Genomic DNA, 16,694 nt, shown 5'->3' on the forward strand with positions numbered 1-16,694 from the left:
TATATACATCTTTAACATATTATAACAATGAAAAGCTTTCGAAAACTCAGCTTTTTATGGTCGGCCATCCACGAAACTTGCAATCATAGATATAAAATTATCAAACATGAACTAAGAATTACATTGCATTTGGAGCAAGCGCCCAATAATCAAGGGGATTTCATTTTGACGAACCCACCCTTTTACCCATTTTAAAACATCAATTGCAGCAGCTGCAGCACTCGTTTTTGTGGCAAACCCATCAATCAACAGATAACAGAGACTGCCCATTTAAAACACGGAGAACAATGCGAAAAATTCAGAGAGATCGTAATGATTCTTAAAAAACGCATTTCTCGAGAATGTTATATATTAATACTAGCGTGTACCAGCGACTTCGTTCGCGTCGAATTAATAATTTATAATGGTGATGATAAAGCAATGCAAGAATTTCCATTAACATACAAACTGGATAAAATTTTCTCACATATATGTCAGCATGAGAAAAAACAATATGGCGATATTATTATATAACTTGGTAATATTTGAGGGGTAGTTTCATCTCGTTCGAATTTGACTTTCGAAAAATCCGTCCCAAAATAAGCTTTTTACGTCAAGCAGTTTAAGCAGAATCGTGGTTAAGAAATTACCCCCTGTATGATTTTTTAAAAAATTTCAAAATATGTAAAAAAAAACAAATAAATTATGCTTATCCAAGCGTTTTCCCGAAAGACTAACCGTTTTTAAATAATAAATATTGTAATATTTGAGGGGCGTTTTTGCCCTCTTGGAATTTGAGATTTGAGAAACCCCTCCTTATCGAACCTCTATACCCCACAGTCAATCCGTTTGCCAAAAATCAGCTTTAAACGTCAAACAGTTTAAGCAGAATCGTAATTACTCAATGGTTATATTTTATGAAACACCCTGTACAAATTTATAAAAAATCTTAAAATATGTAAAACAACAAAATAAAATATACGTGTTTAAGAGTTTTTCCGAAAAACACCGGTTTTTAAATAAAAAAATATTTTAATATTTGAGGGATAGTTTCACCCCGTTAGAATTCGAGTTTCGAAAAATCACTTCTTATCAAACCTCTACACCCTAAAGTCAATCTGTTTTCCAAAAATCAGCTTTTTACGTCAAGCACTTTTTCGAAACACCTTGTATACATTTTTAAAAATCTTAAAATATGTAAAAAAAACAAAATAATATATGTAATCATTATTTGTTATTAATTATAAATATATAAATTAAAAACATTAATAATAAAATTTATGTAATCATTATTTGTTATTATAACTGACTTAAATAAAGACATTTATTATTATTATTATTATGTCCTTGAATCTCGGGCTTTCCGGTATTTAACGTAGTCGCGGACTTAAGTCAAGCGTCAACGCTTTTTACTGTGTATTTAAGACTTGTCGTGTAATATTACATGTGTGGAGGATAAGTGTTTTTTGAATGGGTATATAAAGTTTTGGTGCAAGTTCAAGGCCTTTCAGACTATCATGTAATGATTTCGGGATCAATCCTGTTGATGACACTATTATTGGTATAATTTTTACAATGTCCTGGTGCCATATCTGCCTTATTTCTTCTGCTAGAGGTATATATTTTTCAATTTTTTCAGTGTGTTTCTTCTTGACATTTTGTGAATTTGGTATAGATATCTCTATTAAGTATGTCGTTTTGGTTGGTTTGTGGATGAGCGTGATGTCTGGTTTGTTGTGTGGTGTGGTTTTGTCTGTGATTATATCCCGGTTCCAGTAGAGCTTGGCTGTCTTATTTTCTAGAACGTTAGCTGCTTGATATTTGTAGTATGGTGTATGGCAGCAGATGAGTGAATATTTCTTTGCTATTTCTTGATGGATTATTCTGCAAACATCGTCGTGTCTTTGGGTATATTGTCTGGAAGCAAGTATAGAGCATCCCCCGGTTATGTGTTCTATTGTTTCGGTTTGTGTGTGACATAGTCTGCATTTGTCTGTAGGTGTTTTGGGGTCTTTGATTATGTATTTCTGGTAATTACGTGTGGCGATGATCTGGTCCTGGATTGCTATTATGAAACCCTCGGTTTCTCCAAACAAATTACCTTGAGTAAGCCATGCATTGGATGCTGCTATGTCAATGTGTGGTTGTGTTAGTTGGTTTGCACGTTTTCCATGTAGGGCTTTGGATTTCCATTTTTCAATTTTAGTGTTTGTTGTTGTAATTGCATCAACTGGTATGAATGCTTCATTGTTGAAATGTAACGGTGTACCTGATGTTGTTAGGTTAACAATGCTTCGGTGTAGTGGGCTGGTAACTGCTTTCTCTCTGAAATATTCTCTGAGTGTGTGTATTTGCTTGTAGTTCATGTTCTTTAGATCCATAAATCCCCTTCCTCCTTCTTTTCTTTTTAGTGTAAATCTTTCTGTTGCCGCGTGTATATGGTGTATTCGGTACTTGTTACATGTTGTTGTTAACCTGTTTAGTTCTTCTAATTCCGTGTCACTCCATATTTATAAAATTATTATTTAAATTTTGAGACACTTCTCAGCATGAGAAGGTAGCTAACGGTTTTTGCATTTAACAGGGAAGAAATTCAACTTAACCTATCAAATGCTTAAAAATTTTCTCACAATGTGGCACGTCTGGAGAATAGCTGCATTCTGAATTGTTACAATAAGTCCTTTAGGTAGAGCCAACCGTTCTAGATTTCCCGCAAAGCACCTTGATACGATTCCAGTTGAAGATATAACGATGGGGATAATTCGTACTTCTTTTAACTTCCAGGCATGTTTGATTTCCACAGACAAATTTTGATATTTTGCTATTTTTTCCCTTTCTGTTTTTTGTAAGTTGGCACTCAGCGGGCAGGCAATATCAACAAGAATGGCATTTTTGTTTGCTTTATCGATGATGACGATGTCTGGGCGATTGTAGTCAACTGTTCTGTCAGTTATTATTGGCCTGTCCAGTATAAAACAGTGTTGTCCGATTCCAGCACTGCAGCAGGCAGATACTTATAGTATGGTGGAGGGTTATCTATTAGCCGGTATTGAATTGCCAGTTGCCTATGGATAATTTTTGCAATCTGGTTATGCCTTCCCAAGTATGCAGAGTTTGATAATCCTGAGCATCCCCCAATTACATGCTCTATTGTTTCACCGAAGCTATGACATACCCTACAAACATCCACAATCTCTGTATTTTTGAGAATATATCTTTCATAGTTCCTGGTACGGATCACCCCATCTTGAACAGATATGATGAATCCTTCGGTCTCTGCATGAAGATTTCCCTTAGTTAACCACAGCAGCGATGATGCTTTGTCAACAGTTGGATCGTTTAAGGCCGTAGGATATTTTCCATGTAGCACTTTATTTTGCCATTCTAGGTGCATTTCTTCTTTTCGTCTGTGGTCGTCTATAATGTCTTCGGGACAGTGAAGGTTAAGTGGGGTAAAGTTTGTGTCACATTTAGCGATTTTTCTCAATAATGGGTGGTTAGAACAATGGAAGTACTCTCGCATCTTTTTCTCCTGTGATCTACATAGTTCAGTTATATTAGTTAGTCCCCTACCTCCCTCTTTTCGAGGTAAATACAACCTCTGAGTGGCACTTTTGGGATGATGTATTCTGAATTTTGTGAATGTGGTTCTGGTTAAGATATCAAGGTTTCTCAGGTCAGTGTCTGAGTATTTTAGTATACCGAAAGAGTAGGTCAAAATAGGAACAGCGTAGGTATTTATTGCAGTAATAAGGTTTTTTGCATTTAATTTGGTATTAAGTAACTTAGTAAGCCTGCTCTTGTATTTGATTTTGAATTCCTTTTTTAAACGAGTATGGTCGATTCTCTTGTTTTGTTGTATCCCTAGATAATGGTAGCTTTCATCTGATGTCAGTTGGTGGAATAGTACTTCTTCATTTGGTAGTTCAGCAATCTTACCCTTTCGTATATGTATCTCAGCGCATTTATCCATTCCAAAATCCATCCTGATGTCATCGCTAAATATTTGAACAGTTTTAAGTAAGTATTTCAAGTTGTTGTTGGATTCAGAGTATAACTTTATATCGTCCATAAATAATAGGTGGCTGATGTTGATGCTATCCTTTAAGTCAGGTCTATATCCTGATTTACATTGGTTCAACAGATGTGACAGTGGGTTTAGCGCTAAGCAGAACCATAGTGGGCTGAGTGAATCACCCTGAAATATACCCTTTCTGATGTTTATAGTTGTCATATAGCGGTTATTTAAGAGTATTTGCGATTTCCATTTCTTCATGATGTGACTAAGGAATGTAATTATATTTGGGTTGATTTTATATAATTCAAGGACTTTCAAAAGCCAATCGTGAGGAACAGAATCAAAGGCTTTTCTGTAGTCTATGTAACCCATGCTGAGATTTCGACATTTTGTTTCGGCTTGCTTCATAATAATGGCGTCAATTGTGAGTTGCTCCTTACATCCAAGGCTATTTTTTATGCATCCCTTTTGCTCGACAGCGATCAAGTTGTTCAATTGGCAATGCTCGTAGATTTTCTTATGAACTATTGCTGTGAGTAGTTTATAAAATACTGACAGGCATGTAATTGGTCTGTAGTTTTTTGGATCCTTCATGTCACCTTTTTTTGGTAACAAGTAGGTGATACCTTGCGCAAGGAATTCTGGGAATTCATCTGGATCTCGAAGAACATTGGTAAAAAACTTGGCCAAGAGAGAATGGATACAGGTAAGATGTTTTAGCCAGAAATTATGTATTTTATCTAGTCCTGTTGCCTTCCAGTTCGAAGTTTTTACGATGCATGACTTAATGTCATTTTCCTCAATTTGGATATCCACCATTTCCTGATAGTCATTGGTACTTTCTTCCACCTGATCAATCCATGGTGCTTGCTGGTTGAAATGAGTTGGGTTAGACCATATATCCTGCCAGTATTTTTCAAATCTCTGTTGGTCAACATGCTCCTCGCTTGAGATTCTGTTAGTGGTATCAAAGTTTCGATAAAAAGCCCTCTGGTTTGCTTGGAAATTTCTATTCTGTTGTTTCCGCTTTGATGCTTCATTATAACGACGCAACCTTGCTCCCTTGACCTGAAGTTTTTGTCTTAATTCGTCTTGATATGTTATTAGTTTTTCTCGAAACTCTGGATCCTGCTTATTCAGTTTTGCTGTACGGATAATGACTTCAATTTTAATTTTGACTTTTTTACTATTGTTATTGTTAAGGTACTCTCGTATTATATTATTTCGTGTTCTTAGAGTGTTAATATCACTTTCAAGGCGTCTTTGCCAGGATGGTTTTACTTTAGTTGGTTTTGGTGGAATTGAAGTTCTTTCAAGTATTTTTTGGCCATTGAGCTCAATGACAGTAACAGCTGTCGCATATATAGCGGTGTGAATATCCGTGAGATTTTCAAATCTATGCAAATTACTTTGTAGAGAAAAGTTTGCATTTGTTATGTACCTGGAAGTGAGGTTATTGAATTTTAGTTTAGGTATTGAAGGCCTGTTTGATGGATCAGAACCTCGGAATAGCTCAAAGTTGCTTAGGAGTTTTTGGGTGACCTCTTCTTCTTCATCAGTTGGGTTGTTTTGACTGGGCAAGCTTTGTCGCGTTGTGTCTGTTTCAGTTACGTCTAAATTTTGATATTCGGCGACCTCGTTTATTAAATTTAACTCGTTTCCCACATCTCTACGTAATTGATCTATATCGGTCTGTGTAAGGTAGTTATTTCTGATTATTGTTCTTTTTCTATCCACTAGATTTTGTTCTGTAACGTTAATATCGGAATATCTCTAAAGAAATTCAGAATGGAGCTTTTGTCTCCAACCTGGTAAAGGATCATCTCTACATTCATTTACGAGTAGGTAAGTCCTTATGACATTAAGATTCATTTCTCTACTCCATTTCATCCTTTTTGTTGTTTCTGCTCTCCTGGAAGCCTTCCTGTTTATCTGTAGATTGGTTGGCGGTCCAGACAGTAGAGCAGTTTGATCCTGTCCGTTTTCATTGCTTGAGTCGTCGTTAATTTTAGGCTGGCGATCGACGTCAGGTATAGCCCTATTCCCTGGCGTATCCGAGGCTTTTTTCCTATTTTTTTCTCCATTTTAAAATGGGTGTGCATTTTATACCTACTGTCAGGTGTATATATAGCCGCTCCTAACATGGAGTACAGACGCTATCGGAGTACCGCTCCTTACATGGAGATCCGTCGTGTCCTTATTATATTGTGTTGGTTTGTTACGGTCCACCCCGGGTATTTGATTTCCCCGGAGGCATTCCCCTATCCGCCACCTGGGGAGGCGCCTGGGAGAGGTCCAACACTACCCCTCCTGCAAGCAGGTTCTGCAAGCAGGTTCCAGGAAAAAATTATTATTATTATTATTATTCTTATTATACGTGTTTAAGCGTTTTTTCGGAAACTTGACCGTTTTTTAAATAAAAAATATTGTAATATTTGAGGGGTGGTTTCACCCTCTTGGAACTGGAATTTCGAAAAATCCCTTCTTATCGAACCTCTACACCCTAAAATCGACATGTATGCCAAAATTGAGCTTCTTACGTTGAGTGGTTTGAGCAGGATCGTGATTAATCAGTATGTCAGTCACTTAATGATTTTATATATTAGTATAGATTAATAAAATATAAAACCAATTTCTTGCAGTACATACATACATACATATAGCCGTTACTCGCTGACGAGTATTCGACACACATAAAGAAAATGGTCACGCAAGGCGTTTTCTTTCATGAGCTTTTCTGTGACTGAAAAGCCCGATACGTGATGTTATCTGCCTACCGCACTCCGGACATTCAAAAATCTCATTGCTTTGTTGCCTCTCTACTTTTTGGTTGCCGCTATTAACTGAGTTTACAACCCTTCTCCATTGAGTTCTATTGTGAGCTGCTTTTTCCCCACTCATTCTGCATGTTAATTCCCTTTAAATTTTCGTGGAAAATGTCCTTGTATCTTTTCAGTTGTCCACCCGGCCTCCTCTTACCGTCCACAAGCTCACCGTAAAGCAGAGATTTTGGTATGCGGTTTTCTTGCATTCTGCATACGTGACCAGCCCATCTTAAGCGGGATTTTGTGACCATGACTTCAATACTCTCGCAGTTAGATTTTTCAAGGACCGATACGTTTGAGACATGATGGAACCACCGGACTCTTAAGAGTTGTCTAAGGTGTCTCTGTTGCAACTTGTTCAATGCGTTCATGTGTCGGCGGTAAGGCACCCAGGTTTCGCTCCCATATATCATGGTGGGGATTATAATTGCTCGGTATACTGCAAGTTTTGTTTTTGTACTCAAGTCATGATTGTAGAAAACCCTGTCTTTTAATTTCCAGAATGCTCTTGAGGCGCTACTAATCCTGTGCTGAATTTCAGAGTCAATATTGGCCTTTTCCGAAATCAAAATGCCAAGGTAATTGAATTCCGCCACATATTCGAATAGTTCTTCTCCGATTTTTATAGCATTGTTGTGATCTTCCGGGGGAGTGCACATGATTTTAGTTTTGGCGATGTTCAGCTTAAGGCCCAAAGCCTCGTATGCCCAGGTATATGTGTTCAACATTTCTTGTAATTGTTGTACCGTGTTTGCAACTAGAGCGCAGTCGTCAGCGTATTGAAGTTCTGTGATAAATTTTGTACGTGTTTTTGCCCTGAGTCTTTTTATGTTGAACAGACCGCCGTCATATCTGTATCTAACGCCCAATCCTCTCTCCTGCAGTTTGCTGTCCACTATAATGGAGAGCGCTGCCATGAATATGTTGAATAGGAGAGGCGCTAAGACACATCCCTGCCTAACTCCTGTATTTGTTAGGAATGGGTCGCTCAGCGATCCATGATGTGACACTCTTGACTTGTTGTTGTTATGGAGGCTTTTACACACTGTAAGAAATTTGTTGGGTACACCGAACTTTTCCATAATTGCCCAAAGCGCATCTCTGTTCACAGAGTCGAAGGCTTTTGTTAGATCGATGAATGCAACATAAAGTTTAGACTGCTGCTCTTTTACTTTTTCCTGTAGTTGACGGATGGAAAATATGGAATCGACGGTGCCGCGGTCTTGCAGTACAGGTATATAATAAAATAGTATTCTTGCCACTTCACTGCTGATATAGAAATTTAATTCTACGCTGTGTTTGTCATAATGTGGACCAACCTGCTCTCACTACCGGTTTCGGAGTCCTACTCCATCATCAGGTGAGCCTGGGCAGATCCACAAAATGACAACCACAGCGCAGAGATAGTTAATTTCGACTTGTCGGAAAGTGTCAGTTAGATATTAAGTCCCGAACGGGAGATAGCGGCCTGCGTGCAATGGTAGTACTTTCGTACCACCGAGGCGCAAGTATCGATAGTAAAGGGATGGTAAAAGGCTTTCTTTCAGGCGAGCCAAATTAAAAAATAGAAAACAAATTTCTTGCAGTATAGGTATATAATAAAATTATATAAGGATTCTTGCCACTTCACTGCTGATATAGAAATTTAATTCTACGCTGTGTTTGTCATAATGTGGACCAACCTGCTTTCACTACCGGTTTCGGAGCCCTACTCCATCATCAGGTGAGCCTGGGCAGATCCACAAAATGACAACCACAGCGTAGAGGTAGTTAATTCCGACTTGTCGGAAAGTGTCGGTTAGATATTAAGTCCCGAACGTGATATAGCGGCCTGCGTGCAATGGTAGTACTTTCGTACCACCGAGGCGCAATTTGTGGATCTGCCCAGGCTCACTTGATGATGGAATAGGGCTCCGAAACCGGTAATGAGAATTAAATTTCTATATCAGCAGTTAAGTGGCAAGAATCCTTATATAATTTTATTATATACCTACACTGCAAGAAATTTGTTTTCTATTTTATAATTTGGCTCGCCTGAAAAAAAGCATTTTACCATCCTTTTACTATCGATAGTTGCGCCTCGGTGGTACGAAAATACTACCATTGCACGCAGGCCGCTATCTCCCGTTCGGGACTTAATATCTAACCGACACTTTCCGACAAGTCGGAATTAACTATTTCTGCGCTGTGGTTGTCATTTTGTGGATCTGCCCAGGCTCACCTGATGATGGAGTAGGGCTCCGAAACCGGTAGTGAGAGCAGGTTGGTCCACATTATGACAAACACAGCGTAGAATTAAATTTCGATATCAGCAGTTAAGTGGCAAGAATCCTTATATAATTTTATTAATATTAAGATTTCGGATTTATTCTTAATATTTTTTTTTAATTTAATAAAACTATTTTTTTATATTTAAGTTGGATTATACAGTGTCCGCAAAACACCTTGCATCAAATGGGATATATTTTATTATTATTAACACTATTTAGATTTCATTGTCACACAAAAAAATAAGTATTCCGTATATAATATATATAATGTACAGTAGCACCATTTGGGTCACAGCTCTGCTTATTAAAAATGTCGAAATGTATCTTATTTATTAAAGTTGTTTGAATAATGTTCGAAAATTTACTCAGTTTTAAATTCTTTCTCGATATTTCATTATTGGAACCATCCTGTTTCCAATTGTATTCGGGAAATTTTGGCAGCATATTCTGCAGATTAAAATAAGCAAAAAAGTTTGTATATAAATAATTTCTGAACTTTAGTCGATATTTGGATTAAAATTGTAAGTGAATTTTGTAAGTGTATCTAAGTGTTTTTGAAGTGAAAGTTTTTCATGCGCGCTGGGAGTAAAAATTCAAGGCCGTGACACACAAGCGCGAGACGAAAAGTGACAAGGACAACCTACAGCTTAGAAATACGTAGTGACGCTACGAGTATTTGTGAGCAGTCCACGTGTTTATCAAATATGTTGATATTTTAATAAAAATTTTGTGAAAGTGAATCAATTTAATTATTAATTATATTCTATAGACTATACATAATTACTATACAATACAGACGGACAATCGTAACTGTGTTACTTATTTTTACCAGCTCTAATAATAAAAAGAATCTTGTTTGATGCAGACTCTTTTGAAGATACAGTATGTATCCTAGATATACATGTCAAATCAGCAGCATGGCGTGGTGTCAATACAAGAGGATGTAATTAAATAACCGCAATTAACATTTTACCGAGGGGCAAACCCCTGGTGGTATTTATTGTACAAGCACTTGGTAATACTGGTATTTTTTGGTTCTTTTCGTACTAATTTGGTATTTTTGGAACTAATTTGGTATGTTTGGTACTAATTTGGTATTATTTGGTAAAAAACTGGTATTATTTGGTAATAAACTGTTTTTATTTGGTATTATACTGGTATTAAACAGGTATTTTGTTGGACATCTGGCAACGGTGAATGTGGATTAGACGCACGTGGCGACGGCCGGGAAGCTGATTGCATCATTTCTAGCCCATTTGCATTGAAAATGAGCCGCCTTCGCGCTTTTTACACGATCAAAAATTATTGGTGTTGGCCTATTTTATATGAAGTATTTTAAAGTTTTTATATTTAGTGTCCAAGGTAAGTACCTACTTAACAATAACATATACCTCGTAATATACATACTTAAGAATAATTACTTGTGTTTCGAGGTTAGGTTGCTGGCCTATTTGAAAAATAGGTTATTTTTACCGGATATTAATTGCCAAGCTTGCAATTTTTCAATGCATAAAAATGGTTTTACGCAAAAACGGTTCATAGCGTCATACGAAAAAATGTCAAGAAATTAAACTCGCATCATGGAAACATAATATGGATCTCGTTAGAATTTCTTATTTTTCTTGTGCATATAATTATATTTTTGAGCTTATAAGTGACAAATAGCGCAAATGACAAAAAAAAATCAGTTACTTTTTATGTCTAGTTTTAATTTTATAAATTTTTGAAGTATCGATGTTAATGGAACCGTTAAAATGACTTTTTAAACGTGTCATGACAGTAGCTTTATTCGAGTTCCCAACAAGTACGGTTCTAGAACGGTTCAAAACATTGGCACAATATGATTTTTTGCAACTTTTGACATGAATGACATGATTGTCGTAATTAGATTTGAGATTATTTTAAACCGTTCTAGAACCGTACTTTTTTTGGAATTCGAATTAAGCTTATATATTTTTCTGACCTAATTATCGTAGTTTGACATGAATAGGCCCTAAAGCTCCAAATATCTTAAATTCTTTAGATACTAAAAATAATAATACTAATTTGGTATTTTTAGTTCTAATTTAGTATTTTTTGGAAATAATTTTGTATATTTGGTACTTTTTTCCCAAAATTGGTATTTATTGTACACCATTTTTGGCAGCGGTTTGTCCCTCGCATTTTACCAACACAATATTTTTTTTCTTTTTTATTAAAATCTTTAATTTTCAAGTTAGAAAAATAAAATATACTATAGGTTAAATAAATAATCAAACCAATTTAAAAAATTAATTAAATTTAGGTAAAAAAGCTGTCAAATAGTAGGCAAGGCACAAAGTGTATTGAGTGCTTTACAGTCACAGAACCAGTGTTCACTTTTATAAAAATTTTCATTAAAACGACGAATGAACGATTTTAATTTAGTATTAATATTCAAAACTAGTTGAAGCCTGGCGCATCCGCCACGACATCAGGGAAAAAAAATACTTCTTATTTTTTTTTAATTAAATGAAAAACAAAAAATCCGGCGACGACAGTTTTTAGAAAAGCCAATTAGCTATCTTTTAATAAAAAAAAGCAACTTTCTAGAGCAAGTCGTTACTTCAGTAGAGACGACACCGATAAACATTGGCATTTTATATATGTAGATATGCTTTGGAGGTCCTTCTTGAATAGTTTTTAATTTTTCTGAATACACCATAGAAATCAACGATGATTGCAAAATTATTTGTTTTTTACAGTCACACTAGAATCGGTCATCGCGACGCGCGACGATATTTTTATTGTATACCGTGAACGAGCTGTCGCGAACAAGATGTGTTTAAAAACCGCATCACCCACCGACTCAAACAGCGAACGGGAGACATAACCACGGTCGGAAAGTCCTCCGAACCCCGCTCGCGTTCGTTGCCATTCAAGATGTAACGAGGACAGTCACATCATCGCGTTGTCGAGATATTTTTATTTTTAGCGTTTAGCGTAGGTCTTTATTTAAGATCTTTATCGCTATCTATTAAGCTCGACTCACATTAAATAATTGAAATTGAATTTAATTATTTTAATAAATTTACTGAAAATTTTAATTTATTATAGGAGTGACTTTTTTAAACAAAAACGTAAAAAAAATACAATATTTTGAAGGGATGCGACGCATCACCAGTATCAATGGAAGCTTCGCCGCTGATGTCAATCAACATCAACCGAAATTAATCCGAGCAAAGGAAATCGCAAACATAACCCAATACGTACAGCGAAAGCAATATCATATCGCCCCCGGGCAATACTGTCAAAACTGCACGAAATGCTCATTCTATTAAGACTGGGGTACTTAGATCCGACAAAAGAAGAGTGAAAATAAAAACGAAATTGGTCCGATAAATTACGCTAAGAATGGTCTCTTGTGTCCGAATACGGATCTGGGGCAATCGCCTCTTCGGTCGGCTTTATGGGGTAGCGATAATTAAACTTGGAGAATTTGGAGGGAGTGTGGCCGTTACTGTGCGTATAAGATGATACGAAGGAAATTACATCTACCCCTTATATACGTTTAATTTACAAAATATGCAAGAAGAAATTTTATCCAACTATTTTTATATTTATATTAGGTACTAATTTTAAGGTGTTTAGTGTCTATTTATGCTCCTAGAAACGTTGTTTTTTGTAGAATAAACTTTATTTTTATGTTGCGTAGAAAAAGTTTTACATCTCACAACCGTTTAATGAATAACTGCAAATGCGAATAATAATTTAACGAACATTCTTTATCATAAAGCCACGAAAAGTAAAGAAATAAAATAACACGAAAACAACTAATAAACAAATAACATTAAATATTTGTTAGATTTATTAAAATTTATATTGAAATTTATATTTTTATTGAAATTTTCTGATATGGCGATATTTATTAAATGTTGATACATGAGGTAAAGTCCCAACTGCGACTTCGCTGTTAGCTACTAACAAATTGTACTCCGACAACGTCGTACGATAGGTTTCCCAGTTACCTGACACTTTAGCGCGATTAAAGAGCTGTCGAACTTCTTTTCTTCTTTTGTCCAGTTTGTTGTTCCACCAAGAGGACTTCCTATTATCCTTCTTTGTTTTAAGTGGACAGTTTTCACTATAAGCCGTTATGATTGCACACCGCAGTTGTTCCGCCGCAATCTCGATCTCATTGCGATCTCTCACTTTTGCAATTGTGGATTCCAGCAGATATACGACTGAGCGGTTGTATCCTTCCCAATCTGTGCACTTTGGATCCCTATATTGCAGGAGAGTTCTTTCACCTACGCTTATTTCAAACTGTATGTGTCTGTGATCCGAGCACGATGGCTCAGATGATACCCTCCAGTTGGATATCCTGTTGCTCAAATAGTTGGAGCTGACCGTAATGTCTAAAACCTCTTTCCTGTTACAGATAACAAAGGTTGGTTCGAAGCCTATGTTATTAACCACTAACCCTTCACCTAGTAAGTAATTAAGAATTAACTCACCTCTGAAGTTGCTTCCTGTCCGTGCTTCCCCATGCCTCGTTGTGGCCGTTGGCGTCGCATCCTATCACCAGCTGTAGATTTTTCCTCTTGCAGAAGGAGATTACTTCTCTGACTTTCTTTGGAGGAGGTAGATCTGCTGTCTTGTCTCCCGGGAAATATGCTGAGCAGGCAACGAACTCCATTCCACCATCACTCTTCCCCGCTGGGATCTGGACATGCACCGCCACCACATCCTGACAGCAGAACCTGTAAAGATTAAAAGAGTGCACGCTCTTTTTTACTAAAATGCATGCCCTAGGTCTGGTTACTCCTGGGGCAGTAATTAGTCTACCCTCTGCGTTCCCAAGGCCACATACGCGGCCTGAATTAACCCAAGCTTCCTGAATGAAGGCGAGATGTTTACCTTCCTTCCTGAACCTTCTGCCAAGGGCGTTGGAAGCGGCCTGGTGTAGATTACTTTGTATACATTTGACTGCTGCAACCATCCCTACAGTAGTCAAATTTAGGTTTTGCTCCCACCATCAGGGGTCTACGTCCCCTTTTGGTGGGAAAGCTACATTCGTTTAGCCTGCCTTTCCGGGTGGGTTTCTTCCCACTCGAGTTGCCAGGCTTCTCCGAGGCTCCAGAGGGTTTAGCTTTAGACCCTTTCATGGCCGGGTTTTTCCGTGTCACTACATTGCCTCCAGCTCTCTCCCTCTGGGTGTTACCAGACCTCGTGGCGTCAGTTGTTCCCCGAGAGGCTGTTGGATGGTCCCCACCATCTCCCGAGACTGATGCCCTGGTCTGCTCCGTAATGGATTCGTTTTCCTTATCTCTGGGTCGGAAGGAAGAAAGAAGAATGAAGAAGAAGTAATCCCGTTAATACTTTTCCAAATTTCCATACCGTTTAAAAGAAAATTAAAAAAAAGAACATAAAAATACAGTTGACTTTTTTTGAAATCCTAAAAATCAAAATGCGTTTCTATGGGAATATAATTTTGTTTTTATTTTTTGATAGATTGTTATTGATAAAATCTTAATTAAAATCAAATTTGGCTTAAAATCTTAAAGAAACACAAAATTTATTTAGATCAATAATTGTACGGATAGGGTGATAGTAGTTTTTGGAAAATATGATACTTTAACAACAGCAAAAAATATGATGTTAATCAAAATTAATAAGAACCGTCTATCAAAGAATAAAATCGAAATTGTTTTACCATGAAAACGCTACTATAAAATTTCTACCATATTTTCATGTTTTTTGTAAAAAGGTATAGAAATTTGAAAAAGTATAAACGGGATTAACCATTTATAAAAAAGCAAAGCATTTTTATGAAGAACGCATTTTTTCTCAAAATGTTAATAGCAAAAATGTTTTTCCAATTGTAAAGACAATTCGGAGACATACTGTAGAGTGAAGTGCAAAAAAAAATTATGCTGTGTACTTACCATATTCTTAACATTGACCACTACTGTTAGATTTAATAAGTTTCTTAATAACTATTAATAAGTTTACTAACATATACATATACTAATATTTCACAAAGATGTTTCGCAACTTAGTACTTAGTACTATTTATTAAAAATGCGGGCGTCGCATCTTTAGTGTATTTGTATAAACGCTTCCTGTTATGGTCTAAAAAATATACGAATCACATATGGTGTATTAAGCAATACTTGAAAAATAAGGTAAGATCATGCCTGAAAATTAAATGCAACCACAAATCTCGTTAAGCACACTAGTCAGTGAGGAAAACATACACTATAAGGCTAATATAAAATTAAAGTCTGGTACAAAAAACAGACATCAATCTACAAAAGAAGCTATGCTACAAGGAGTTGTTAGAAAGTACAGAGACAGACTCGTAATAGAATAAATTACATTTCAACACACAATTAACGAAACTTATTAAGTGTTTGCATTTTACCCTATTCTTATTATTTTTCCAAAAACTATTTTTTCTGTAGTATTTTTTATGATAAAATCTCATTATTAGAAAAAGGATTAAAATATCTCCGAGCTGTTTTTAACAAAAAGATTTAGAATTGTTAGCAGTTAACACCAAAATCGCAGTTGGGACTGATGACTTATTAACTAATATTTAAAAACCAACAGTAAAGAGAAACGTATCATACAGTCTATATATATATATATATATATATATATATATATATATATAATATATATATATATATATATATATATATATATATATATATATATATATATATATATATATATATATATATATATATATATATATATAGTAGTGTTGACGGGTTGTGTTGACGGGAGATGCACTAATATCTCACCGACACTTTACGACATCGTCTGTAGATATAGAAGAAGTTTTGCTTGTCGTATCGGTGAGAACCAGCCCCTGGACAGCCCACCTGATGAAGGGTAGGCCCAGAAACCGGTTGTGGGAGTGGAGCTTGGTTCCCCCCTTTACGACAAGCAAAACAATTTTCTTTTTACTTTTTATTTTATTTTTTTAATTTTTTCTCTACTTTCGATTTTTCGAAATTAGAAAAAATACACAGCTAAAGGCAAGAAAATATTATTTATTAATATACACTAAAGCTGTAAGAATTTTGTTCATTTCATATATATATATATATATATATATATATATATATATATATATATATATATATATATATATATATTTTCACTCCGCCACGCCGTCATGATATTTAAATATTTTAGTTATTTGCTGGTGCAGTTATTGAGACTATAAAATACTCGGGTACGAAGTTTGTGTGATGTAACGTTCTTTCAGGTGGTAAAAAATAAGTGAAAAAGAATTTGAGCTAGGCGTCATATTGTGTTGTGACAATTTCAAATGTTAATAAAATTACCGGAAAATTGTAAGCACGTAAAGGAGAGCGGAATTAGGGCGTTACGCGTTGTTGGGTGCAATATCATTCAATAATAAAGCAAAAATGGATTCAAGAATTTCGACGAAACAAGTGAGTAAACAAAGTGCTCGCTACATAACCAAAAAATTAAATAGACATATAGTTTGAGAGAATAAAATATAATTTGCAATATTAATGGTATATAATTTAATCAACTAGTGATTAAATGTTTCATGGACATCTTCTAAAATTATAATTATGTATCTTTAAAAAATTCCGTTAT

General features: G+C 35.7%; 1 protein-coding gene across 1 annotated transcript; it reads right to left on the reverse strand.

Moving 5' to 3' along the window:
• Positions 1 to 2,932: 2,932 nt before the first annotated feature.
• On the reverse strand, positions 2,933 to 14,218 carry LOC115877617. Its single transcript, XM_030893863.1, has 7 exons — positions 14,025 to 14,218; positions 13,568 to 13,813; positions 13,079 to 13,482; positions 5,806 to 6,042; positions 5,439 to 5,745; positions 5,248 to 5,393; positions 2,933 to 5,142 (listed from the first exon to the last, which is right to left on the reverse strand). The coding sequence occupies exons 1-7, from the start codon at positions 14,216 to 14,218 to the stop codon at positions 2,933 to 2,935; spliced, it is 3,744 nt and encodes a 1,247-aa protein (XP_030749723.1).
• Between the last annotated feature and the right edge of the window lie 2,476 nt (positions 14,219 to 16,694).

Source organism: Sitophilus oryzae, unplaced genomic scaffold, assembly GCF_002938485.1.
Source record: "Sitophilus oryzae breed Bouriz unplaced genomic scaffold, Soryzae_2.0 scaffold_1494_pilon_pilon, whole genome shotgun sequence".
Lineage (NCBI taxonomy): Eukaryota > Metazoa > Arthropoda > Insecta > Coleoptera > Curculionidae > Sitophilus > Sitophilus oryzae.

Excerpts from the sequence above, each read along its gene's own strand:
- LOC115877617 (XM_030893863.1), bottom strand. The coding sequence starts at position 14,218 with ATGAAAGGGTCTAAAGCTAAACCCTCTGGAGCCTCGGAGAAGCCTGGC. Across the intron at positions 13,814-14,024 it reads AGCAGTCAAATGTATACAAA|GTTCTGCTGTCAGGATGTGG; the intron begins GTAATCTACACC and ends TAATCTTTACAG. Across the intron at positions 5,746-5,805 it reads TAGAGATGATCCTTTACCAG|AACAAAATCTAGTGGATAGA; the intron begins GTTGGAGACAAA and ends TTAACGTTACAG.